Source organism: Penicillium hordei (genome assembly GCF_028827395.1).
Source record: "Penicillium hordei strain IBT 12815 chromosome Unknown utg000003l_segment0_segment0, whole genome shotgun sequence".
Lineage (NCBI taxonomy): Eukaryota > Fungi > Ascomycota > Eurotiomycetes > Eurotiales > Aspergillaceae > Penicillium > Penicillium hordei.
The window spans coordinates 525,610-551,005 of record NW_026623144.1 but is presented as its reverse complement, the minus strand read 5'-3'; the positions used below and the strand labels follow the sequence as shown (position 1 = coordinate 551,005).

Sequence of the window (25,396 nt, the reverse complement as noted above, 5' to 3'; positions counted from 1 at the left end):
CCAACCTTATTTTTAATTCACTAATTCGCAAGAGGCTCCAATTTCCTCAACGCGCCGGTCACATCCAAACGCGCAATGCAACTAGCTACAGCTCCCTGTATCTCCTGCGACACCTGATCGATGGATTTACCCGCATCGATAATGGAAACATCCTCCTGCTTCTCGAAGATCGTCCGGAAGAGCTCTCGCACACGGGTCTGCATTGCCTCGTTTTCATATCGCTCGGCGCCGAATCCACCGCGCTTTGCTGCTTCCTCTGGTGAAATGCTAAGGAACAGACAGATATCCGGACACGGCAGACCGATTTCTGGCTGCCATGCCCACTCTAGTGATAGTGTGGGGTTCGCTTTCGCGGCGGAGTAGACAACGCCAGAATATGAGTAGCGGTCTACAATGACTGTCGTTCCGTTCGTGATATCTTCTTCAATGCTTTTTGCAATCTCCCACCGGTTCGCCGAGAAAAGGAGGTGAATAGAATGGTCGTCTTGGTGCGATGTGCCGCGCAGATAGCTATCAATCAATTGCCCGATGGGTGTCGTTCTGTCTAGAGGGCATTATTAGACCAATGGCACCCATAAGGAATGTGTAACTAAGTACCTGGGAATCGAATGTATTTAACCACGTGCCCTTGCCGTGAAAGGAAGTCCCGTAGCATCTCGCATTGACTCGATTTGCCAGCGCGGTCGAGTCCTTCGACAACAATGAGAGCTCCGCGTCGCGTCGGCGACGCCGATGTGCTTGTCATAATTGACTGCAGTGCAAGGATGTGATCAGGTGTAAAGTGTTTAAGAACTGTAGATTAAGATCCTAAGTTCCGGCTGAATTTATGCAAAATAGCCCAGCAAATGTGTCTGAAGGAGGATAGTGAAGGTGATGTTTATCGGGAAACCCGATTTTTGCTGGCCGATAAGAACAAGATTCAGGCCGCCCGCAACATGGTCTTTTAATAACCACGAACGCCATGGACCACGCGACTTCCGCGTCCCCAGCGATGACCTTCAGTGTCCTGGCCTCCACTGCTCCAGTCCTTGCGCCACGAGTAGGCAAATTGGCCATTCCAGGCCGAAAGACCGTCGCGACGCCGCACCATGTCCCGCTCACTTCGCGGGGCACAGTCCCACATGTTGCGCATGATGTGATGCGTGATCACACTGAGATCAACAGCTTGTATGCTGGATTAGAAGATTGTAAGCGGAATACTGCAACATGACTACAATCGGTTCTCTTCTGGACATAACTGACAGCGCATGCTATAAAAAGTCATCGCGAAAAAGCAGGCCCCCGTTTACAAGACACCCGTCGCCGATCATGAGTCGCCATTGAAGAAATTCATTTGTGTGGCCGAGGATATGCCTTTGATCCTAGGTCCTCGGCGATTCCCTCCTATCGCATGCCCGCCCGCAAATACATCGACTTCCATTGCGCTGCTGACCTCAGTCGGATTCACCCAGTTAACTGCGAATGATTACGTGAAAGCAGTTCAAAAGCTAAGACCGGATATCGCGGTCGGGATGGTGGACCTTGCGAATAAGCAGCCAGGGTCCAAGAGGCGGGGGAAGATGGTTGACCGGACGCATGCTTGGACTCGAGATGCATTGGAGCAGCTCTATGGAGACGCTGTACCAGAGCAAGAGAAGTCAAAGAGCGCATACTTTGCACCTATCTTGCCTCTCGATAACGCGCAGCAGTCTCTCTATTTGGATGATTTGGAGAGCGAGTTCCGGTGGGATATATCCGGTCTCGCGCTATATCAGTCTGCGTCACTGGGATTCGTCCCAGAATCGTTGGCGAACCTTCCTCGATTGCTCTTCAGTGAGCCTGAGACTCCCCACACTATCCTACGAGATGTATCGCTTGGAGCAGACCTTCTGACCTCGCCTCTACAGGGCGCAGCGTCAGATGGGGGCATCGCGATGGAATTCGTCTTCCCCGCTCCTGCTGCCCTGCAAGAGGGCAAGTCCGAGCCTCGGCCTTTGGGAGTTGATCTGTGGACCGGAGACCACACCACAGATACATCTCCGCTGGGTGAGGGATGTGAATGCTATACCTGCAAGAATTACCATCGTGCTTATATTCACCATCTCCTACTTGCCAAGGAGATGACCGCTTGGGCGCTCCTCCAAGTCCACAATTTCCACGTCATGGATACATTCTTCGCAGGAGTGCGGGGGAGTATCCAACGTGGTTCTTTCGAGCAGGACGTTGAGACCTTTGCTCGTGTCTATGCCTCTTCGATGCCAGAGAGTAGTGGAAAGGGTCCCAGGTATGTCAATCCACAATGCGGTTATTTTGGCTGAAATCGCTAACGATCATCCCAGATTACGTGGATATCAACTCCCGGCCAACGGCTCTGATCAACCCCGCCGCAAGCCCAAGGCATGGGGCCTACTTGACGATGCTAAGCAGAAATTCGCTGGGACTCAGTCTGAAATCGCTACCCCGGACACCGATGCGAGCGGACTCGAGGAACACGGGTTTGCCGAAAAGTTGAGATAAAGCTCGCAGCAGTGAGGATCGACTCTGGCAAACCCTTGCATGAGAAACGGTACGTATTAATAGAAGCATTTGCTTAGCCATTAGCGTATGAAACCTATCAGTCAATTCTATAATATATATAAAAGCAGGAAGTGCACGCATAATCGTAATATTCATCTCAATGAGATAGGGTCAAGACTAGTATACATGAATCCGGATTTTGTGCCATTCATAGTTCATATGTTCAGGCTTGCCCTCATTAAACCGTCAACCGTAAGCACCCTCATTGATACAGGGTATATCTGTATCCTGATTTGTAGAAAAGCGTATTCTTAAGCCTCCTCGCCCGCCAAGACCCGCCACATCCACTTGACCTCGTTTTCCTCCTCCTTGGAGCCCTGCTTGGTACCTGCACCAAACTGCTGTCCGACAACACACACAAGCCAAGAGTCGTTCTTGGTTGTGTCTAGGTAGGTTTCGCTGGGCGATCCGCGTGGGTAGATACGACGCCATTCATCCCAGATTCGGAAAGCCTCTTCACCCCACGCACGGAAACTGACTTCCTCGATGATGGTCGGGGTGACGATTTCCTTGCCGCGGAATACACCCCAGGTAACAGCATTGACACTCTCGGGGTTGGAGCCAAGGTCATCGAGCTCTACATCGGCAGGCTGGATTGGGAGCGAGGACTCGAAATCGCCCTTGACGTTTGTTGCGAACCAGGTGAGTTTGTCGTGGCCGTGCTTAGCGAACATTGGCTTCAGGATGTTGGTGTAGTCGTTGCTTGAGCAGAAGAACTCCACAAATGGCTTCTGGAAAACGAAGCCTTCTCTTTGCGGACCCCAGCCGAAAATGGGGTGGTCATTGTGCACACCGTTCACCGCGGGCTGCGAGGCCAGTGTCCACCAGCCTCGGCCATCAATGAGCTTCAACAACTCCGGTCGAATCAGCTCAGTCTCTGCATTCAGACCGTCGCCATCCTCTTCGGCGCCACCCTCAGACCAGGGAACCATGTGCAGCTCTCCCGAGACATGGCGCCGGAAAAGCGTGCTCATGTCCTTGGAGTTCACGGGGTTGCCCCATAGCCTACGTGCCGAGCTGGCAGTGACATGAAGGGAGGGACCATAGCCGTCGATCTCACCGAAGGCAGGCGAGCGAGCATCACCCCAACGTCCGTTGGGAAAGTCATCCCATGTTGCTTCTCTGCCAAGGGCACCGAGACCCTCTGAGATGAGAAGAGTAGTGCTGCGGTTTGGCGGGGGAGCGGGCACACCTGCGCTGTCGGCGCGGGCCTCATGGACGGAGTCCTGCGAGGACTCGTGGACAGATAGCTTATCCACAATAACGCGGTTGTGGGGTTGCGAGTTGATAGAAGAAGCACGGCGTCTTCGTAGTGCACGTCCAGGAAAATCGAGGGGAATTGACGCGGGATCATCCTCGATAGCAAGGTCTCCAGCATCTGAGAACGACGGAATCAAGTCGCATTGTTCCAAAATGAATGATACTGTCTTTTCCAAGTTGAGAGTGTAGAAATGGAATCCTCGTGGGCCCGGGGAGGAAATGTCCCTTATACCACCCACAATCTCGCTAACAATATCCACACCCGCGCGCTTGACGGCATCGTCGTCATGCTTCAATTCTTCCATGCGTCTGGCAATGGGAGGTGGGATCGTGACATGGCTGAGCTTAGTCACCCGGGTCAGAATCTTATAGCTGTGGATGGGCATCAAGCCCGGAATGATGGGGATGGTCTTGAAAGCACCAGACTCATGGTTGCGAAGCGCATTCTCAAACTTCTGGTAAGCTTCGATATCGTAGGTGAGTTGGGTCATAATGAAATCAGCTCCAGCCAGTGTCTTCTCGACCAGGTAAGGAATATCTCTGACAGGATCCTGGACGTCTTGGAAGGTATCGGCAGGATGGCCCTCAGGGTATGCGGCAACACCGACACAGAAGTAGTCGCCATGTGTCTGACGAATATATCGTACCAGATCAACAGCGAAAGTGAAATCCTTGTTGCTATCATCCTCTCCGTGCGTGTTGTATTCCTCACTGCGGGGTGGATCTCCTCGTAGGGCAAGGATGTTGCGAATTCCGAGAGCCTTAGCCTCATCTAGAGCATTATCCACCAGCTTGCGGCTCATGTTCGTGCATGTCAGATGCAGGACGGTCGTCAACTGCAGTTGGCGCTGGCATACTTCCGCCAGCTCGAGCGATCGTGCCGCAGTGCTACCGCCGGCACCCCAAGTAACCGTAACAAAGAGAGGACGGAGTGCTTGTGCCATACGCTCCAGACGCGCGGACAGGTTGGCGAAACCCTGTAGTAGACCATATTAGCAAATGTTCACGATGCGTTCAGCACGCGGGGTAACCCCCACCATCCGGGTCTTTGGAGGGAAGAACTCTAAGGAAAAGTAGTTGGCATCTGGTGGCAGCGCCGCGATCTTCTCGGTGATCTTCTTCTCCATTGCGTCCTTTGAGTGTATGGGTCGACAATGGGAGGGGTTGGATGAAGAAGAGAGGTTTCGGGCAAAAGTGGACCATGTATGTCACCATTTGCACCAGTCGTATCGGGAACGATGATGTCTACAGCTGCCGATTTTAGTGGCCATCGCGCATTAAAGGTCTGCTGCAAATACTCTCTGTGGATCTAAATTTTTAAATACTGTTTCTATGCAAGGAGTGACTCTATCTTCTTCCCGTAGAGTTAGAGTCAAAAAAAAAGTGGCAGCGCTATAGATGACTCAGCGAGATAATTGCCATTTCTCAGATCGGATCGATGAGCTTAGCGGGAGCACTTGTCTTGTACGCACTCCTGTATATTGGCCCATGGAAGACAACTCTCTTTTTTGAACACATATAATCTCTTCTCTCAACCCCTTCGAATAAGCCAGTCTCTCCACAACAGCATGGCGTCCCGACCACCCAACCTTCTCCGCTATCTCCGTCTGCAAACAGCTCGAAATACTAGATCGCATGCGTCGCGACGAACTATCTCCACTCCCTCTCCCCCGCCGCCACTGAAAGCGTCACGGCCTATCCCTAATGACTCTCGCTCTCGCCTGCGCCAGTTCAATGACCGCCTCCCTCGGTTTCTCCGCACATACACTACACCCTTATTTGGTGCGCCGGTCACCCATATCACATCATTCCTAATACTTCACGAAATCACCGCTATTCTTCCCCTATTCGGGCTGGTTGGCGCATTTCACTATGGTACCTGGATGCCGAACCTTGTATCGCAGACAGGCGAAACCAATGCCTTCGACGAGGGAGCTGCGCGTTTCGGCCGCTGGCTGAAAAAGAAAGGTTGGGTAGATGAGGCGGACGTGAATACTGTTGCGGAGCATGAAATCACCGCAGAGAAGCCAGTGGATCGAGCAGGAGTTCGATTGGTGCTGGAATTTGCTACGGCCTATGCAATCACGAAAGCTTTATTGCCAGTCCGGTTGGCAGCGAGTGTTTGGGCGACACCGTGGTTTGCAAGGTCGGTCTTTACACCGACAGCAAACCTAGCCAGGCGGCTCTTCCGCAGAGGATAAGTTAGTCGAGCATTACTGTAATACCGGAGAGAACTATATTCATAAATAATATGAATTTGTATATTGTGTATTTTCCCAAGCCATTGGGCTTCTTCCTCAGAACCGCTGCTTTATTCTATGCTAGAAGTATCCGAACAAGAAATCCATCCGACCAGTCTAGTTATAGACGAGGAATTTACTCGTAAACCCAAGCGGACTGGGCGGAGGTGTACTTGAGGACCTCAGAGGCACCGAACCAGAGAGCAATCTCCTTCTTGGCGTTCTCGACGGAGTCGGAACCGTGGCAGACGTTGCGGCCGACATCCTATTGTTTGTCAGTATGAAAAGAAAAAAAAAAAAAAAAGCCATAATAGAATGCATCGGGGTCTCTTACGATGGCGTAGTCACCACGGATGGTACCGGGGGCGGAAGCCAAGGGGTTGGTGGCACCGAGGAGGACACGGCCGGTCTTGACAGCGTCCTTACCCTCCCAGACCATAGCGCAGATGGGGCCGCTCAGCATGTCTAGAGCTGTGTTAGTGTATTGCGATTTGCGGAACGGTTCGGGAGAGTCAACTAACAGGCGACGAGACCCTTGAAGAAGGGCTTGGTAGCGAGGTCAGCGTAGTGCTTCTCGAGGTGGTCCTGGCTAGGGGAGGTGAGCTTCATGGCAACGAGCTTGAAGCCACGGTTCTCGAAGCGAGAGATGATGGGGCCAATGAGTCCACGCTGGTTCACATTGTCAGTAAAAGTCGTTCAATTGCGAAACTCTTCCAAGTCCGTGATGGATTCGGATCGAATGGTGCTGTGCCCGTACCTGGACACCATCGGGCTTGATGGCAATGAAACTAGAGCATTTAGTTAGCTTGACCGGCATTGAGGGGTAACGGGAATCGAAAGGGAAACGGGACTGGGGGAAGATTGATTGTGACATACGTCTGTTCCTCGTTGGCGGACATTTTGAATGTATGAGAATAATAATTCAGGTATGAAGTAGGAAAAGAGAGCAGGAAGAGGGGAGGATTAAATAGAGGCCTTTTAAAAATTTCGGGCCTTCCCACTTGGGCCGATGATTGGTGGCCACAAGGAGGGGTTTGATGCCAGAATGCTAAGGCCAAAAGCGGTGGACCTTATCGTTGAATAGTTGTATACAACTCTTTTGCTTCGCTCTTTTGCTTTGCTCTTTTGCTTTTCAAATACAACGATAGAAATAGCTATCACCTTAAAAATAACAGCTCAATGAAAATAAGAGCACCCATCTCCATACCAAGGTCTCTAACATGTGGGAGAACAATTCGCATCTAGCCCGGTCCCCTGTCGTTGCCCCTGAAGTTCAGCTGCAGAACAATGTGCACTCTAATCTCTCATACTGGCTCCTGATTTCTATTTTTGGATACTCGATGCTCCGCTGCAGTTCAGGGAATGAGACTGTATCCACTATACTACTAGAGGTACTATCCTGTGCACATAAATAGATCGGGAGTTGAAGTTTAATAAGAAAACTGGGAGTACTTCTGTCAGTTCTTATAGGATACACTGAAATGCGGCCCCGAAGGTGACCCAGCCACTTGCAAGCTTTTGAATGCTCAGTGGCTGCTAGAAGGGATGGCTATTTGCGACCTACTGTGCAAACAGCAGGTTGTTAGGCCAGAGGCTAAGGGAAGATATAGACCGATACTTGGTGACTATTATAAGTCAAGATCCTTGATCCGTGATTATGTTAAAATATAGAAGCAGTACCTACGGAAGTACAGATGTTGTACGTCTGTACAAAGTACTGAGTACGTAAGTAAGGGTAGGGTTTCATATGGTGGACACTGATTGGCTCAAAAGCAAAGCAAGTTAATTGGGAGCTACTGTGGTGCCTTGTTGCCTTAGGTGTCTTACCCCAGCTCAGGCCAGCTTGTAGCTTCTGTTGATGGCATCTCCACCTCTAAATGCAGGTCACTCCGTGATAACCTACGCCATTCTGTCGGAGATTGAGGGTCTCTGATTGATCATATTATTTATTTCACCATGGCCAGGAGTCTACCTGCGCCCCGTTGGGCAATGTTGCTCTCCTTGCTTATCCTCCTCGGATGCATTGTCGTACCCGGTTGTAAGGCTGCCTTTTGCTAAAACGCAAGGTCACAAAACACTAACTGTCATGGCACGAACAGTGGCGGTGAAACACAAGGATTTCAAAACTTGCGAGCAGTCCGGATTCTGCAAACGAAACCGTGCCTACGCCGATAACGCCTCCTCCCAAGGCATTTCATGGAGCTCACCCTACGAGCTCGACCCGGCCACCATACATTTCACAGATGGCGTCCTTACTGGAGTCATTTACAAAACCACAACTGCTAATGAGAAGGTCCGGCTACCTCTCACAGTGTCTTTCTTGGAATCGGGAGCTGCCCGTATTGTGGTGGATGAAGAGAAGCGGATGAAGGGCGACATTGCAATGCGACATGGCAGCCAAGCGAACAAGAAGCGATATGATGAGACTGAGAAATGGGCTATCGTGGGTGGTTTGGAAGTCAGCAAGTCGGCCACGTTGAACGCTCAAACCGAAACTGGATTCACCAACATTCTATACGGCCCAGGCGACAAATTCCAGGCAATCGTTCGCCACGCGCCATTCGGAGTTGAATTTCAGCGGGACGGAGAGACTCATGTTCAATTGAACCACCAAGGTTTCTTGAACATGGAGCACTGGCGACCGAAGGTAGACGACAAAGACGGCGAATCCGGCGAGGACGAGAGCACCTGGTGGGAGGAGACGTTTGGAGGAAATACCGACTCAAAGCCGCGTGGTCCCGAGAGCGTCGCTCTTGATATCACCTTCCCCGGTTATAATCATGTATTTGGTATCCCAGAGCACGCAGATTCGCTCTCGCTCAAAGAGACCAGAGGTGGATCTGGCAACCATGAGAACCCTTACCGTCTGTACAACTCGGATGTCTTCGAGTATGAACTCGAAAGCCCGATGACCTTGTACGGAGCTATTCCGCTGATGCAAGCCCACCGCAAGAACTCCACTGTCGGGGTCTTCTGGCTTAATGCAGCGGAAACGTGGATCGATATTGTCAAGTCAACTGCGTCCTCTAACCCCCTTGCCTTGGGCGCCCGCCCCAAAACAGATACACAGACTCATTGGATCTCCGAATCTGGTCAGATTGACCTGTTCGTCTTCCTGGGCCCCTCGCCGAATGATATCAGTAAGACATATGGTGAACTCACAGGATATACACAATTGCCCCAACAGTTTGCAATTGGATATCATCAATGCCGTTGGAATTATGTTACGGACGAGGATGTCAAAGAAGTCAACGCCAAGTTCGACAAGTACCAGATTCCATACGATGTGATTTGGCTTGATCTTGAATATACCGATGACCGGAAATACTTCACCTGGGACTCCCTCACCTTCCCCGATCCTAAAGGTATGCAGCAAAAGCTCGATGAAACCGAGCGAAAGCTTGTGGTCTTGATTGATCCGCACATAAAAAATGCGGACAAGTACTTTGTTTCCGAGGAGCTTAGAAGCAAAAAGCTTGCGGTGCTGAATAAGGATGGCGAGATTTACGATGGATGGTGCTGGCCAGGTTCCTCGAACTGGGTCGACTGCTTCAACCCCGCCGCACAGGCCTGGTGGGCGACGCTGCACAAGTTCGACAAATTCAAGGGATCGCTTCAGAATCTTTTCATCTGGAATGATATGAATGAACCATCTGTTTTCAACGGGCCTGACATGACCATGCCTAAGGACAACTTGCACTACGGAAACTGGGAACATCGCGATATTCACAATGTTAATGGTCTGACCCTTTTAGACGCCACCTACAAAGCAATGCTGGAGCGCAAGAAGGGCGAGGTGCGCCGGCCATTTATCTTGACGCGCTCGTACTACTCTGGGGCCCAGCGTGTGTCAGCTATGTGGACTGGAGATAACCAGGCCACCTGGGAGCACCTCGGGGCTTCTCTCCCCATGGTCCTGACCAACGGTATCGCTGGCTTCCCCTTTGCCGGCGCAGATGTCGGAGGATTCTTCCACAACCCCGACAAGGACCTTTTGACCCGGTGGTACCAGACAGGTATCTGGTATCCCTTCTTCCGCGCACATGCTCACATCGATACTCGTCGTCGTGAGCCGTACCTGATCAGCGAACCGCAACGGTCGTACATCGCTCAGGCAATCCGCCTGAGGTACCAACTTATGCCTGCTTGGTACACTGCCTTCCATGAAGCCTCAGTTAATGGTACGCCCATTGTGCGACCTCAGTACTATATGTTCCCAGAGGACGAACAAGGCTTTGCCACCGATGATCAGCTTTATCTTGGTTCCACGGGTCTTCTCGTGAAGCCTGTTGTGCAGCAGAACACTTACACGGCGGATGTGTATATCTCCGACGACGAGAAGTACTATGACTACTTCGATTTCACTGTCTACCAGGGCGCGGGCAAGAAACACACCGTCCCTGCACCGGAGGAGAAGGTGCCTGTGTTGATCCAGGGTGGCCACATCATCCCCCGCAAGGACCGTCCCCGTCGCAGCACCGGTCTTATGCGGTGGGACCCGTATACACTGGTCGTTACCCTAGACAAAAATAGCGAGGCGGAGGGCACTCTGTATGTGGATGACGGCGAGACATTCGACTACGAGCGTGGCGCCTACATCCACCGCCGCTTCAACTACCGCGAGTCGGTGTTGTCGTCGGAGGACATTGGAACCAAGGGACCCAAGACTGCTGAGTACCTCAAGACTATGGCTGGCGTGACAGTCGAGCGAGTGGTGATTGTTGACCCTCCTGCCGAATGGAAGACTAAGAACAGTGTGACTGTCATTGAAGATGGAGCCAAGTCGGCCTCTACTGCCTCGTTGGCGTTCTACGAGCAGGAGGGCAGCAAGGCGTCATATGTTGTAGTGAAGAATCCGAATGTCAGCATTGGGAAGGCATGGCGGATTGAGTTCTAGGAGCGATATGTTTCGCTTCTCGCGCAACACATGTATGCAATATTCACATTATTAGAAGTTGATAGGCCTACATATCAGAAACAGCTCTTTTGGTTCGTATAAAATTGTTTTGTAGGGACAGGAAGCAGCCCCTTCACAAAATCTAACGCTATCGTATCGGTGATTGCCTTTTTGATTACATAGGAATATTGAAAAGTCGGCCCCTATGCAGCGGTATAGGCCCTTTTTCGGGTGGTGTTGATGGCTGAGTTACGACAGGCTGAAAAATGAAGATACTTGGATTATTATTATAGAGGCCTTCATAAATAAGGTACCCTGGTTCTGTCAACTGATCATCTCCAGTAAGTATCAATGCTATTTACAATCCAGTCATCAATAATATCCAAAAAGGGGGTTTTGTCCCATGGCACCTATACCGCTGCGTAGCCCCGGGCACCTAGTTATTCTCTTTCATCCTCCAATCTGTTCGTGAAGATATGCCGGCCTGAGAATGCAGCACGCAGCGCCTTTATGGCCTCAACCTTCTATGCAAGCGAGTCAACACCGCCCTTAGGATCAAATAAAGTTTTGACCTCATTTGCCGACACACTTCTTGGCCTCCTTCCCAACCCCGCCTGGATTTGGCGCTGCGTTATATTTCTTGTCTGGCTGGAGATTGGGGTATTCTCTAGATTCTCACACATCTACTGAGCGAGTTGCCCACTAAGAGACCGGTCAGCCTGTGATGGAAATGAGACATGTGAATTCAACGGGGGAAGACTAGAAGTGGTGTGTTGTTCAATTCCATCGAGTTAGTTTAGAGTTTGTGTGATGCTTTTTTGTCGTACACCACGATGCTTTTGATCTTCCAAGGTTTCTAGCAGCTTTTCCGAAGTCGGCTAGACGAGTCAAGTCAGGATGAGCATCCTAAGCCGTGCGTGAAATCCATGGTGTTGATGATACTGCGGCTCATGCACAACCACATTCCCCACCAATAGACTGCCATGAACTTGCAGAGGCCGGATATAAATCTCTTCTACTGCGGCGGAAATGAGAGCGGTTTCCCGTGTGTCCAAACAAGGTCTGAGCGGACAGTACCGGAGAAAGGTCCGGAGAAGTACCTGGATAAAGCCTCGGAGAAAGGCCGGGATCAAAGCCCGGAGAAAGGTCCATCATTGCTCTGTTGGGGAAAATATACACCCCGCATGGCCACCCACGGTGGGTAGTCCGTGCTTCCCGTAGTAGGTTGGGTTCTGACTGGATGCCCATCAACAAGCTTACCTTGGCACAGACCAATTACCGGTCACCCCAAATAGATCGTCCGGCATAATTTTGGAAATCACTGGATCACAGTCCTTCAATGGCCAATTTTCCCCGCATTTCTTGGCTGTTGGAACGTAGTCGCCAAGACTGGGGTAAACGATGAAAGCTGAAATCATTCCACCAATCTATGGAGGATAGCCGACGTGATGTACCTAGGTATATAGCATATATAACCTTCCGTTGGGCCGACTTGCTTGTGCTGATCTTCCGAGACTATATATCTACAGGAACATCTCTTGACATTGGTCTATTTGAAGTAGCCAAAGGTCGTGTACACTTATAATCCGCAGCTATGAACCGCGGTTCTATCGGAAAGGACGATGTCGAGATTGTCGATCAAAGTTCCCATGTCGAACACATTCTCAAGCCTTCTCTAGTCACTCAGGTTGGCGACTTTCGTGTCGTCGGTTTGACTGCCGATGATGCAGATTTCTATAATAACTATCCGGAGGAGAAACGGAAAAAGGTCTTCCATAAAGTGAGAATACACAACACTCCTATCCAGGCATGTAATACCCGGCTAACACTCCATATAGGTCGATAAGCGTTTAATCCCCATGCTCGCAGTGCTGTACTTGATTTGCCATATCGATCGTGCGAATATCGGCAATGCTAAAATTGAAGGCATGGTCCAAGATCTCAATATGACGGGATTGCAGTATAATACTGTTCTTTCCATATGTGAGTTCATTTGCTGCGGCGCACACTCGGCCGGCTTGTTATCTCTTGGCTGTGGGCCCAAGGTGTACTGACCCGTGATATATACATGCAGTCTTCATTCCCTACGTCCTGTTTGAAGTTCCCAGTAACATTATTCTCAAGAAGTTCAAGCGCCCTTCAATGTACCTTGGCCTTCTTGTCTTGGCTTGGGGCATTGTCATGACATGTACAGGTCTGGTTCAAAATTTTGCTGGCCTGATGACCACTCGAGTTCTACTCGGTATTTTTGAGTGAGTGACACCACGCAACCACATTTTACTTTTCACCTAATACTTTGTTTTATAGGGCTGGATTCTTCCCCGGTGCTATTTACCTCTGCTCCTACTGGTACATGCCTAAGGAATTGGCACTTCGTATCTCATACTTCTACTGTGCCAGTGCGCTTTCCGGCGCCTTCTCCGGCCTATTGGCTGCCGCTATTGCTAAGATGGACGGTACTGCTGGGCTTGAGGGATGGCGGTGGATCTTCATTCTTGAAGGCCTTGCTAGTGTGGTACTAGGTCTTGCCTGTTTCTTCCTCCTCATCGACACCCCGGCTTTATCCAAGCGCTGGTTATCCCCCGATGAAATTCGCTACCTAGAACTTTCAATGTTCATCAAGCAAGGAGGAGCTAGTAGCGGGGAGGGGGGATTCAAGTGGAGAGACCTCAAGGTGGTCCTGATGAACTGGAGGATATATGTGCAAGGCTACCTTTTGTTTTGCCAGTCGGCTTTGTCTTACGGTAACAACTCTTCAAATCCTACCTAACAAATTGTGCTAATATATTTTGCATGCAGGTACTAAATTCACCCTCCCGACTATCACTAAAGCTATGGGGTTCAGCTCCACAAATGCCCAACTCACCTCTGCCCCTCCATACATTGCCGGCGCGATATCTGCTATCATTTTTGCGCGGTTCTCCGATCGCTTCTATTGGCGAATGCCATTTGTCTGCATCCCCATGATAATCGTCGTGGTAGCTTATTCTATCATCATGTCTCTCAATGGAGCCCTCGAAGAAAAGAAGGGAGTGGCTTACTTCGCGGTCGTCTTGTCTGTCATCGGTATTTACCCCATCCAGCCCGGAGCTGCATCTTGGAATGCAAACAATATTGCCCCAGCGTCCCGACGGGCTATGGGCATTGCACTGGTGAACTGTGTCGGCAATGTTGGTGGCATACTGGGCAGCTTCATGTATATTGAGAAAGAGAGCCCGAAGTACACAACTGGATTCGGCCTCAGTTTGGCACTCGGTGGGGTTGGATTCTTTGTTGCTTTGTTCCTCGAATGGACTTACAAGCTGGGTAATGCGAAGAAGGACAGAATTGCTGATGATGCTAGGGTTAATTACACAGAGGAACAGCTGTTCGATATGGGAGACAAGTCTCCGCTGTTCAAATATGTTCTGTAAATACTTTGTGGGAACGAATTTACGATGACATTTTTGATATTACGATAGACTCCTGATGTCTTCGGTCACAGGTTGAACTTCATGAGCCAGGCCATATCAGATGGGGCTGTTTGTCGATTTCACTTTCCTGTTTGGGTTCCTTCCGTTTTATTTCTGCTTCTTCATCCCCAATCACATCAGCACTTTACCTTTCTCAATATCAACCCACTTAAAGATTCCATTCAGAATCACACCCACCCGCCCACCGCAACCATGACCAAAGATGCACCAGCAACCCCAGCCGAGTCTTACCTGACTGAGGCTGCCCCGACGAGTCCTTATTATGGGATGCGTGGTCACTACTGGAAGTCAAACAGGGACGTACCGCCCACCAAATGGCTGTAAGCATAGCTTTGAATCATACTGTTGAATATGGCTAACTGGTTCCATCAGTAAGGAGAAAAAGAAGCTCTGCGCTTGTGATGACCACCAGGCAAGCCAATGGCCGATGAATCACGCAGTCATTGTGAGTGGAAACACTCAAATTTTAAATTCCAAGCCGATACTAATCCTCGTTTTCCTTAGACGATTCCTCCTTGCGCCTACAAGTGTCCCTACTGCCCAAAGTTCGATAACCTTGAGACTGCCAACCCTCAGGTAGTGAAGCTCCGTGCTCATATCAAACGTGACCATCTGGTGAGACTATGAGTTGTGCACAACTTGCAGCATACTGAGATCTATTAGAAGAAAAACCCGAATGACTTCCTTGGGCTCTCTGTTACCCCGGGTAGAGTGACGAAACCCCGCGCGCCGTGAGTTACCCTTGCTCAACTTGAAATGCCTGCTTCTAATCGCCTGAATTTTTCTAGTAAGCCATGACCATGATAAGCTCCGGTGGGCTGTGTTCCATTCATTTTCTGGACTATTGATTCTTAACATGAAATCCCCCATACCAAGAAGAGACTTTGTACACAGAACCAAACTCCGAGATCAGAATTTACTTTTGCTTTTCCACTCCCGCTTTTGCTTCTCTTCTCTTCAAGCTTAGATTCTCGAAGAAGAAACGTAAACCTGGCCTACAATCCCCTCCTCAGCGTCGTGGGCTTGCAACGAAAGCTTCCCGTCGACAACTTGCCATATCACATCATTTATCATAATCTCGCTGGTACCCTCTTCATACCAGTTGGACATATCCTTTTCTTGATCAAAAAAGTCTTCATACTCGCGTCTGAAAAGAGCCAGAGCAGCCTTGTTGGCCTCCTCGAGGGTGTCAAATCTGTGCTGCCTTCGGCTATTACCATCCTCAGACTCCACCTCCTCGTCCTCTGAGTCTATCTCCTCAAACGCGGATAGATCTTCGGCTTCACTGTGTATGACATGAAAGACGTATTTGACGTTGGAATCGCGTGAGGGACTGTGCTCGGCCGCGTTGACTCTGTCTAGCAGGTTTTGTGGGAAATCTGGGACTGAGCGCATCTTTGCAGATTGTTTGGTAATTTAATTGGGTTATTTGGCTGGCCTTTTTGCTGGAGATCGGAATTTAAGTCTTTTAGAGAGTTGGCGTAGAATGTAGGAGTTGTTTATCGAAGAGGGGCAAAATTTCGCGTTTTCGCGTTTGAGGTTCGGTCCCCACTCGGTTTGATATCAACTGCCCCTCTTGTCTCTTAAAGGTGGCATTCTTGTGCAACTCTTGCCCCATACCCTACCAGGAATCGAAATTCAGTAGCTTGTATATTCACGCGTCTGCACCATACTAGATCAACATTCAATCAGACGAAAGCTGCCATCCTGTTGCAGAGCGGGATTGATGACTGTGACAGTTCTTGTCTTCCCGCTTGTGCCGTTTTGGGTGGATAAGCCTTCACATTTGGGTTGGCTCTGTTTTCTAATAAGAGTTCAGCCGTGCTGTTTGGAGATGGAGAGAATTTGAGCGCCCCAAACAGCTTAATCGATTTTCCTTCTAATAACGTATCCGGTAAGCGAGCGGCGCACGCAAGCGAGTGGCGCACCCCAGAACACATAGTAAAAGCGATAAATTACAACATGATATTTCAACAACCAACACTTTTATTTAATTTCATTACTTGTCGATAGCAATTGATAAGTATTTTTAGCATCATATATCAATTTTGAATAAATTGAGAACTTGCATTGTTATGGTATTGAAAAATACATCTCTGAACTCGAGAAATATGTATCTCTCAGTCACTAATTTATCAAGTTCACCTAAACTCTAACAAGTGGCTAGACATCATATAAAAAGCATGAGGCTACAAAGAAAAGCTCATATAAACAACCGTTGTTGAAATATCATGTTGTAATTTATCGCTTTTACTATGTGTTCTGGGGTGCGCCACTCGCTTGCGTGCGCCGCTCGCTTACCGAATACGTTAAGACACTTGATTATATAACGGATGATCCCTTCCAAGCAGGCAACCGCCAGATAGCCCAGAGACGACATCGACGAAAACTCCGAACTCATTTACATTTAGGCTTTAGTGATATATGGAACAAGGGCCGACCGATATGCCTTGTCTTAAAGAGTCAAGCAGTAATATGCATGCCGCCATAGCCCGACATGGAGAGGCGCCTATCTATAAATAAAAACCGTTATGTATCATATCCATGGTTTACATTTCACAACTAAAGCCATTGAAAATTTCTGTGGAGATCAGAGAGTAACGTATATGATAAGCGAGTGAAACACTTAATCATGTCTTCTCATAACAACCCTCGCAAATTCAATCACAACACCAGGAGATCATGTCGAATTGAGAGGGCGGTATTTTACCACTAAGGACAGAGTTATTCAATGAAATATGGTAAAATATTCGTTAAATCTAGCTTCGAGTTCTTGCTTCAGTTGGATGAAGCGCCTGCATAGTCATACGCAACTAGTTAGACTGCAACAGGTTAATTGAACTTTGATTGATTGATTGATTGATTGAACTTCTTTTGGGCCCCGCTGAGCGGGGACCCGCATTGTTCCATGCACCGAACACCGAGACAGGGAAAACCGAATTCTGACTTGCCGAACACCGAACCCAGAGAGATTGAAATAATTGTAGGCTGAAGATTCTGCTATTCCAATGGAGGGAGAATACAGTGTCAGATACGGAAAGTAAAATGCAAGACTGTAGATGTAGATCTTTTGTATGAGCCGACCTAGTTCACATAGGATCTTCGGTCTAACAGCCGCATTGTTTAAACTCTCTTTATGAACCGCGGGTATATAAAGCCCAGGATATGAGACTTCACCGCAAATCCGTTCGAAGTCCGATTTGGAAGAAGAGGTCAGTTCCCTAACTATGGCCGCATATGCTCATCGATATGAGTGATGCTGAATCTCTCGAATATGGCAACGACAGCGATTGCGAGGAATGGTTGGTTATGCTTACGTGCGTCAATTTACAAGTGTTCTAATTCGACCTCGCAGCACTCACATGACAAACGATGCGACCTATACAATGTTTTATTTGGCTCGTCCTGCTCCAGCAAAGACCAGCCAAAAGCTTCACCTTCGGCCAAAGCTCATGATACAAGTCCAACGGGTCAGCTATAACGCTCATGCCATGCCTGTCTTGGAACTCTGGCGTCCGGGGGTCTTCAATTACGCAATTGCCAAAAATTCTATCCCGGAAGCCCACCTACGTATGGACGATATCTATGTCTACAAGTGTGCGGATTATCTATTGCTTGACTTAGATATTGTAGGCCACGAACGTCATGTGCTAGCCGTTATTCGAAAATGCAAATCAAGACACAAGGGAAACGGTAGCATAATCAAGTTCCGAGGGGATCATTTGGTGACGGTCCGTAGGTCAATTGAAGGCCATTATCAATGTACTTGGGAAGACGCCAAAAAAGGTCTCATAAAGATAAAGGCATGCATTCCCGATAGGGATGAAAGCGAAGGGTCTTGTCCTGTAATATCAGACTCCACTGGAGAGGAGATAACACTGGGTCGTGTGGAAGGCAGGGTTATCTCATTATACCAACAGAAGGATTGTCAAGCAAGCGAAGATGGTTTACATTCCTCGTTAGCTGTTGCTATTCTTCATGTATTTACAGCATTGGTTTATATGGATAGGGCGGATGCTTGGTAGATTCACTAAGTCCGTCTACATGTCAGAAAATCCTCATGGTTTCACCAGTTTCATCAATTTAACCAATTATTTCAGCCAATTCTCCGCGTCGACTTCAGAATAACTGGGAAGAATTATTGCGAACCAAAGAAGATTGAATTGCTCTTATTTAAGAGTGGTACACATCGTATTAAGGCGTAAGATAGTTACTATGGCCGTTAAGAATTAATAGCCGATATCTACCTCGTATACGCGGATTTATTGATAGAATAACTAGTTATTATAGGTAGCGAAGACTATTCTTATCAGTAGTCTAGCTATTCGGTGATACTTCGAATCGGTAGTCTATTAGAAGGTTATCGAACTAAGATTCGATAAAGTTTTTGCCTTTAAATATAATAGATAGCGGTAGCGAAGAGCTATCAGCGTAGATTGCTTCGATTATAGTAACCTATTCGCGAATTCCTAGTTGTAAAATTAATCGCCTACCGTAGTATTTAGCTCGGGTAACCACCTTCTACGCTACATCGAGAACAAACCCGAACGCCGAGATCTTCGGAACCGGGAACTACGCTGGTCTGCATGGACGATCGGTGTTCCGGTGATTTCGTATCAAAGATACGTTTCGGAACAGACTCATCTGAGGCGGGGCTCAAGCGTTTTCGGATCGAGACGGGATTTTGCCTAGGATGTAACTAGTTTGGGCCAGCATGAACGTCCTGAATAGGTCCTATCCGGCTGCCGAATGCGGCGTGGGTGGAACGTGTGTTACTGGCGCTGACTGATCGACCTCAATCTTCGAGGCTCGAGTCATGGGGACAAAGCTCGGGTTGCAGGGATCCCCGACTCCTGCCTATCTTAGCCGTTCGTAATACCAAGCTACAAGCTACGGTGCCCCTAATCTGTCGCCCCACTTGGTACCGCTGCCGAAAATCCGCCGTAAACAACGGCATCCAGCTTACATTTGGTGACTCGAATGACCGCTTCTGGCCGGGCCCTTGGTGCCACCCCTTCTTGTTCCAGTGCGTCTTTATAGTGACTCTATTTCGCTTATCTTATAACTGATACCCGTTAAGTTTCAGGACTTCCGTTGACCGGGATGCCTATTGCTCCAGTCGTTCGCGGAGAGGAGTCACCTTGGACGAAATGATACTAACCAGCTGCTGTATTGCCCGGAGCTTGCCCGAGAGCATGAACAGAATCGCGTGCATAAGCCACGTTACCAATCATCGAACTATGTAGCCAAACCAAGTGAATCTTAAACACTGTCTTACGTGCGGCTTCAAGTAGCAATGTAACTTAGCCCAATGTGACATATGGAGGACTGAACTCCTTGATATTGTAAAAAATGCTAAATTGTCATGCGAGCCAGTAAATTTATACTTCGTTATCTGTTACTCGTTCCGCGCCTGCTCCGTCATTTCAACTCGGGGGTAACCTTTCGCGCTATTGTCGCTCCCTCGGGAGTAGTTAGTGTCTCGGTCTTTGTCATATGCCAAGACTCGGACTTCGGGACCCGAGATATCAACTGGGGGCGGAAGCGCAATGATACCACCGAGTATTCCCTGGCCCACATATGCAGGGTCATGACAAATGAGCTACGAGAAGAGTGAGTTGTGGGTCAGGATTTGGGTGACATACATATAAATCTTACATGTTGCAGGATAAAAAGCAATATATTCTTCCTTTCTTAACATATACTCATCTACGGAGCCAACATTGTCAACCAAGAATTTGCAATTGGATGACAGAATGTATCTTCCATTTTTCATTTCGATTATTTCCTTCGTTGTCGCGTCCGTAACGAGTACGAGAGACGTCGATGTTGTTATCGTTGGTGGCGGTTTGTCAGGCCTATCCGCAGCAAAGGATATTGCAAGAGCAGGCAAGACCTTTGCTATATTCGAAGCTCGCGATCGTGTAGGTGGCCGTGTGCTCAACGCGCATATCTCCAATGGAGAGATCCAGGAAGTAGGCGCGGAATTCGTCGGGCCAACCCAGGACCGGGTGCTCGCTCTCGCTGCTGAACTTGGCCTGCCGACATACTCGACATACACGACTGGAAAATCGATACTGTACCGAAACGGCACTGTTACTCCTTACGACGCAGACCTTGGCACGGGCGGCCTACCCCCGGTGGACTCGGAATCCCAGGCAGAGCTCGCTAGTCTCGTGACAGAACTCGACAGGTTGGCTAGTGAGCTGGACGTCAATGCGCCCTGGAGACATCCCAACGCCCAGACGTGGGATAGTATGACCCTGAGGTCCTTTGCCGAATCCCGGATTAGTCTACAAGATTCACTGTTTCTCTTCGAGACCGCCATTCGATCTATCCTTTCCACCGAGGTCGAAGAGCCATCTCTCTTGTACATGCTGTCGTACATCGCCGCCGCAGGTAACCAAACAAACACCGGAACCATGAATCGTCTTGTTGGTACCAAGGAAGCCGCTCAGGATAGCCGAATTAATGGCGGCACTCAACTGTTGGCGACGAGGCTGGCAGAGAACCTTGGGCCAGCAAACATCTTCTTGAACTCGCCAGTGCGGGAGATTAAGCTCAAACATGACCGATACATTGTCATGTCCAATAGGGTGCAAGTATCAGCCAAACACGTTGTCGTCGCCATGTCTCCTCCGATGGCGGGGCGGATTTCTTATGATCCACTACTACCAGCGGGTCGGGATCAGCTTTCTCAGCGAATGCCTATGGGTTCTATTGGCAAGGCTATTGCGATCTATCCTAATGCCTGGTGGAGGAATCTAGGGTTCAATGGACAGGTGCAAAGTGATACAGGTGTCATCCGAGCGACATATGATAACACTCCTGCTAGCGAGAGCTTCGGTGCTATCATGGGTTTTATCGAAGCCGATGAGATGCGAGCCCTTGACAGCCTCTCGCAAGCAGAAATCAAAAAGCATGTTACAGAGGACCTCGTGAAGTTTTTCGGACCCCAAGCGGCCAATGTCAGCCAGATACTCATACAACGGTGGGATCTCGAGGAATTTTCACGTGGCGGGCCTGTTGCCTATTGTCCCCCAGGGGTCCTTACTAAGTACGGACCTTTCTTACGGGATCCTGCCGCCAAAATACATTTTGCTGGCACTGAATCTTCTCCGTACTGGACTGGATATATGGATGGCGCCATCCGCTCTGGTGAGCGAGCTGCGGCAGAGATTGTAGCGGATTTTTAATTTTCGAGTCTGTCATACTTCTCCAAATGACTAGGTCGCAAGGCAAGTTGGACCTACCAGTCGTCTAGCGAGCATGCAAGGATCTAGGGAAGTGTTTCAGAAATGATTGTACTTAGAGCAGGTGACCAAGGATTATTGGTCCCTTAGTAAGTATACCTCGACATGGTCCGGTTCGAGTCTAGAGCTCGGAACCTAGAGTCGGATCACGGTTCTGAGGTTCCAACTTTTACAACCGGGACCGGACCAAGAATCCTGGAGTGCATAATTTTGCCAAGAAATTTCCTATTTTAGCTGAATATTTCCCTTAGTATCTATGTGTCATATCCACTCGTCACGCATTAGAGGGTAGTATGTCGTTTCACGTCCCAGCCGCAATCACATCACCAAGTCGCTCTGTAGCGACTGCTTCGCTACGTAGAAGCCACGCAATCTCATCATCGTATTACCTATCGCAGTGGGCAGCTGATCCGGTATATGGACGTCGCTCTGTCGTCGCTGATGGTGCATACTCGACGCCTGGCTATGTATTCGAGCTTGCAGGTTGTCCAAGAGACAGGGGGGGAGTGGCCATGTCTACAACTCATGCCGAATACATTGGACAGTACCATGCCATTCTTCATCTGCAATGGCTTCGCACCTTTCTGGCCGAAACGCAACTATGTCAGTCTCCGGTCACCAACATCATGGCTGACAACCAGGCAAATCTAGCTGCTGAATTAGCTGTAGGCCCTCTTCGACCGTTAGGCCACTATCGCAGGGTATATGCCTAGTTGACCGGTTGCGCTTCTTCACCACCTTCTCATGCGACGTGCATAGGTGTGCTCAGATCTACTCAGTGAGGGAAAAGCGGCAAAATCGGCACCAAAACGAAAAGGGAGCGCCAATATGTATGTAGTTCCGCTCATACCTTAGTTGATATTCCAACATAAACATCCTCCACCATAATATTTAACTAATCTAAACCGACTAGCCAAACGCGGCAGGAGCCGCAAAAACCATGGTTAATCAAAACGAAACCTATAGCTATATTGGCGGTTTTTGAGCTTTGCCTGGAGCAGCCTAGAAATGTTGGAAGACCCGAAGAATGACCAATATTTAGACAGACTCCTAGGTCAAATATCTTAAGGTCCCACGAAAGATACATGATGAGGTCCGAGCCAAGAAATATTCCCCGTTTTAACGGCTGTGCTCAGACCTAGTGCTTATCTTATGATTTGCATTCGGAACTCCGTCGGTCGCAGACTCACAGCTCCTACGTCAGCTTTCTCGAAAGATCACTAGGTCCTTCGCTTATAAATCTGTTTTAACTACTATGGGGGAGCTATGTAGCCTCTGATTGGTTTGGCTTGGGTTTGATTTTATCTCGCACTAAGGATCCACCATGCCATTTTAACGGGATAAGCATCTTCCCTCGAGTCATACATATATTCGTTAACCAAATCAACAACATTATCAACAACAACAATAAAAACAATAACAATATATATAGTCACCGGGTGGCATGAAAGACATCAAAAGAAGTCTTAAGATGCAAGAAAGTCAACTTTTATCACCTAGGCAACCTCAACTAGATGAACGAGACGACGAGAGATGGTCCTCCATTCAGCTCGCCGCTGCGCAAGGGAATTTATGCCAAGTACAACGGCTCTTATCCCAGTCAGTGGATCCCAATGAGCCCCCTAAAGGCTACTATGGGCAGACAGCCCTTCAAGCTGCCTCCCATAATGGACATCTCGCCGTGGTTGAGATGCTATTAGTGGCAGGGGCAGACGTGAACGCTCCCGGTGGAAACAACGGTGGCAGATCAGCAGTAGTACTAGCCTCTGGAGCAGGCTATCTGGATATCGTCAGCCACTTAGTGTCTATGGGAGCAGATATCAACTGCCCACCCCATCAGTATATGGGCCGAACTGCCCTACAGGCCGCCGCCGAGGGTGGCCATATCGAGCTCCTAGAATGGCTGCTTCAGCAAGGCGCAGAAATTAATGCCCCTACAGCTAAGAATGCAGGTCGCACTGCACTGCAAGCTGCTGCATTAGAAGGCCACGCCGATATCGTGGAAATTCTCCTACACCACAAGGCCTACGTGAACACGCCGGCCGTAAGGTATAAAGGCTTTACGGCCCTTCAAGGCGCGGCTTTTGGCGGCCACCGCGAGATTGTCCGTCGGCTCTTAGATATAGGGGCCGATGTGAATGCCGAAGGCTCATATTATAACGGATATACGGCGCTTTCCGCAGCGGCAGAATCCGGCCATCATGAGATTGTCCAGATTTTGCTCAACGCGGGCGCAGATGTATCCCTCAAATCAGGAAATAAGAAGTGGACGGCGGCACAGATTGCGGCCTTCCGGGGGCAAAATGCCATCACGCAAATCTTCCAACAGATTAAGTAAACAGGGTTGAGAGCATCTGAAAGTTAGAACTTGAGATTGTCGAGGATCATTCATATTGGATTTAGTCGGTAGTGTTCACCCACGACCGGCTGCTGGCGTTGTGCACGAGACCTTGAACTTTAGCACTGGCGGAGAGGTCACTTATCTTCAATTCACTAGTAATAGTCTGAAGACGGTTTCTCGGCGGTCCCGAGTGTTGAGTTTGAGTGTTATGAATAGTGTAAGGTTGGATTAAAATCGAACTAGTGGCAGACTAGGATGTGTTGTCCATACTGGGAAATATAAATGGCGTACTGTTTGATACAAACTTCCCAGCTCAGGGCTAAGCTCCAATGCGAGGACTGAAGTATTCGCCTTTGTGAACCTTAAGCCGTGTGCAGTAGCTTGCCTCACATCCACTCTCCGAATCATTTCCCCACCATGGAAGCTTGACTGAGTTGTAGCTAATCGCAAAGAAAATAATGACATCAGCAATGGCGATTGCGGTTGACAGAGCGGCTGACAAGACATAATTGTACTTCGCCCAGAAGGCAAGGTACCGCGTGTGCACATATTTCATGCTAAGATAGGCGGGAAGTACGGAAGGCCACATGTAGGCAATATTATACTTGATTGAGATGTTGTTAGCAAAATAATGTCGGTTGAAAGCGAGGTTGGTTTAATGGACGACTCACGGGAGACCAATGCATTCCTCCAGCGAGGAACATGACGGGGTAAACTTCACTAAACCAGTGATTCCGAGGAAGCCTTTTCTGAATGAATTGTAAAACAAACGGCAAGCCGAGCCCAATGGGGAAGGCATATAGCAAGGTCATGTAGGTTCCGTTCGCTCCGAACATTTTCCGTGCACCGAGGCTTCCAAATAGAACAGCAGCGGTGAAGTAAGCGTTGACTCCCGGGCAGGTAAAACGATCCGGTTGATTTCTGAAAATCACATTAGAGATTGCTTACGGCTGACCCATGTCAGGGATCTTCGTGATTTTGACTGTGTTAGCGTTCGATATGCCCGCTATTACTTTTTGTTGCTTACTTGACAAACTCATCTTCGTCGGGCTTACTATACAGTTGATAGTTTTACTTCGTCAGTATATTGCAGCGAAGGGGGTTGAATAGAAAACCTATGACGTTTGAATACCTCAGCCTATGGCACAACCACTCTAGTGATGTCGCCGATTTTCTCTGACAGTTCCACCATGATGTGGATCTATTTGAACTGTCCCGGTGTGAAGACTAAAGGTCCTATAGAAAACTGTGGTTCAGGACGTATAGGAAATCCAAGTCATCTACTCCATATTTCTACATCCTACCACGCCCATTACAGCCAATATATAGTTCTCTAATCTCCCCTGCAGATGAGATATCTACCCCATGCGCCATTA

At 48.9% G+C, this 25,396-nt stretch overlaps 13 protein-coding genes across 13 annotated transcripts; 7 read left to right on the top strand and 6 right to left on the bottom strand.

Moving 5' to 3' along the window:
- Positions 1 to 20: 20 nt before the first annotated feature.
- Positions 21 to 745, bottom strand: N7537_005451 (bifunctional thymidylate/uridylate kinase; the record flags this gene model as incomplete). The annotated part of the gene is made up of 2 exons (XM_056896508.1): positions 21 to 544; positions 598 to 745. The coding sequence occupies 2 exons, from the start codon at positions 743 to 745 to the stop codon at positions 21 to 23; spliced, it is 672 nt and encodes a 223-aa protein (XP_056752293.1).
- Positions 746 to 961: 216 nt separating this feature from the next.
- On the top strand, positions 962 to 2,496 carry N7537_005450 (tRNA-ribosyltransferase family protein; the record flags this gene model as incomplete). The annotated part of the gene is made up of 3 exons (XM_056896507.1): positions 962 to 1,187; positions 1,261 to 2,263; positions 2,319 to 2,496. The coding sequence occupies 3 exons, from the start codon at positions 962 to 964 to the stop codon at positions 2,494 to 2,496; spliced, it is 1,407 nt and encodes a 468-aa protein (XP_056752292.1).
- A 311-nt stretch (positions 2,497 to 2,807) lies between these two features.
- Positions 2,808 to 4,943, bottom strand: N7537_005449 (methylenetetrahydrofolate reductase (NAD(P)H) MET12; the record flags this gene model as incomplete). The annotated part of the gene is made up of 2 exons (XM_056896506.1): positions 2,808 to 4,793; positions 4,854 to 4,943. 2 exons carry the CDS (start codon positions 4,941 to 4,943, stop codon positions 2,808 to 2,810), a joined length of 2,076 nt encoding a protein of 691 aa, XP_056752291.1.
- A 441-nt stretch (positions 4,944 to 5,384) lies between these two features.
- N7537_005448 (uncharacterized protein) lies at positions 5,385 to 6,017 on the top strand (the record flags this gene model as incomplete). Its single annotated transcript, XM_056896505.1, has 1 exon — positions 5,385 to 6,017. The coding sequence occupies one exon, from the start codon at positions 5,385 to 5,387 to the stop codon at positions 6,015 to 6,017; it is 633 nt and encodes a 210-aa protein (XP_056752290.1).
- A 175-nt stretch (positions 6,018 to 6,192) lies between these two features.
- N7537_005447 (Nucleoside diphosphate kinase) lies at positions 6,193 to 6,955 on the bottom strand (the record flags this gene model as incomplete). Its single annotated transcript, XM_056896504.1, has 5 exons — positions 6,193 to 6,321; positions 6,391 to 6,521; positions 6,578 to 6,725; positions 6,814 to 6,844; positions 6,933 to 6,955. 5 exons carry the CDS (start codon positions 6,953 to 6,955, stop codon positions 6,193 to 6,195), a joined length of 462 nt encoding a protein of 153 aa, XP_056752289.1.
- A 79-nt stretch (positions 6,956 to 7,034) lies between these two features.
- N7537_005446 (uncharacterized protein) lies at positions 7,035 to 7,278 on the bottom strand (the record flags this gene model as incomplete). Its single annotated transcript, XM_056896503.1, has 2 exons — positions 7,035 to 7,217; positions 7,264 to 7,278. The coding sequence occupies 2 exons, from the start codon at positions 7,276 to 7,278 to the stop codon at positions 7,035 to 7,037; spliced, it is 198 nt and encodes a 65-aa protein (XP_056752288.1).
- Positions 7,279 to 8,012: 734 nt separating this feature from the next.
- Positions 8,013 to 10,953, top strand: N7537_005445 (glucan 1,3-alpha-glucosidase ROT2; the record flags this gene model as incomplete). Its single annotated transcript, XM_056896502.1, has 2 exons — positions 8,013 to 8,094; positions 8,156 to 10,953. The coding sequence occupies 2 exons, from the start codon at positions 8,013 to 8,015 to the stop codon at positions 10,951 to 10,953; spliced, it is 2,880 nt and encodes a 959-aa protein (XP_056752287.1).
- A 1,594-nt stretch (positions 10,954 to 12,547) lies between these two features.
- N7537_005444 (uncharacterized protein) lies at positions 12,548 to 14,366 on the top strand (the record flags this gene model as incomplete). The annotated part of the gene is made up of 5 exons (XM_056896501.1): positions 12,548 to 12,733; positions 12,792 to 12,936; positions 13,028 to 13,205; positions 13,261 to 13,697; positions 13,753 to 14,366. 5 exons carry the CDS (start codon positions 12,548 to 12,550, stop codon positions 14,364 to 14,366), a joined length of 1,560 nt encoding a protein of 519 aa, XP_056752286.1.
- Positions 14,367 to 14,618: 252 nt separating this feature from the next.
- On the top strand, positions 14,619 to 15,053 carry N7537_005443 (uncharacterized protein; the record flags this gene model as incomplete). Its single annotated transcript, XM_056896500.1, has 3 exons — positions 14,619 to 14,746; positions 14,799 to 14,871; positions 14,931 to 15,053. The coding sequence occupies 3 exons, from the start codon at positions 14,619 to 14,621 to the stop codon at positions 15,051 to 15,053; spliced, it is 324 nt and encodes a 107-aa protein (XP_056752285.1).
- Positions 15,054 to 15,389: 336 nt separating this feature from the next.
- On the bottom strand, positions 15,390 to 15,821 carry N7537_005442 (uncharacterized protein; the record flags this gene model as incomplete). The annotated part of the gene is made up of 1 exon (XM_056896499.1): positions 15,390 to 15,821. One exon carries the CDS (start codon positions 15,819 to 15,821, stop codon positions 15,390 to 15,392), a length of 432 nt encoding a protein of 143 aa, XP_056752284.1.
- A 4,361-nt stretch (positions 15,822 to 20,182) lies between these two features.
- Positions 20,183 to 21,622, top strand: N7537_005441 (flavin monoamine oxidase family protein; the record flags this gene model as incomplete). The annotated part of the gene is made up of 1 exon (XM_056896498.1): positions 20,183 to 21,622. The coding sequence occupies one exon, from the start codon at positions 20,183 to 20,185 to the stop codon at positions 21,620 to 21,622; it is 1,440 nt and encodes a 479-aa protein (XP_056752283.1).
- Positions 21,623 to 23,150: 1,528 nt separating this feature from the next.
- Positions 23,151 to 24,017, top strand: N7537_005440 (ankyrin repeat domain-containing protein; the record flags this gene model as incomplete). The annotated part of the gene is made up of 1 exon (XM_056896497.1): positions 23,151 to 24,017. The coding sequence occupies one exon, from the start codon at positions 23,151 to 23,153 to the stop codon at positions 24,015 to 24,017; it is 867 nt and encodes a 288-aa protein (XP_056752282.1).
- A 322-nt stretch (positions 24,018 to 24,339) lies between these two features.
- On the bottom strand, positions 24,340 to 24,979 carry N7537_005439 (OPT oligopeptide transporter; the record flags this gene model as incomplete). The annotated part of the gene is made up of 3 exons (XM_056896496.1): positions 24,340 to 24,624; positions 24,692 to 24,941; positions 24,969 to 24,979. 3 exons carry the CDS (start codon positions 24,977 to 24,979, stop codon positions 24,340 to 24,342), a joined length of 546 nt encoding a protein of 181 aa, XP_056752281.1.
- Between the last annotated feature and the right edge of the window lie 417 nt (positions 24,980 to 25,396).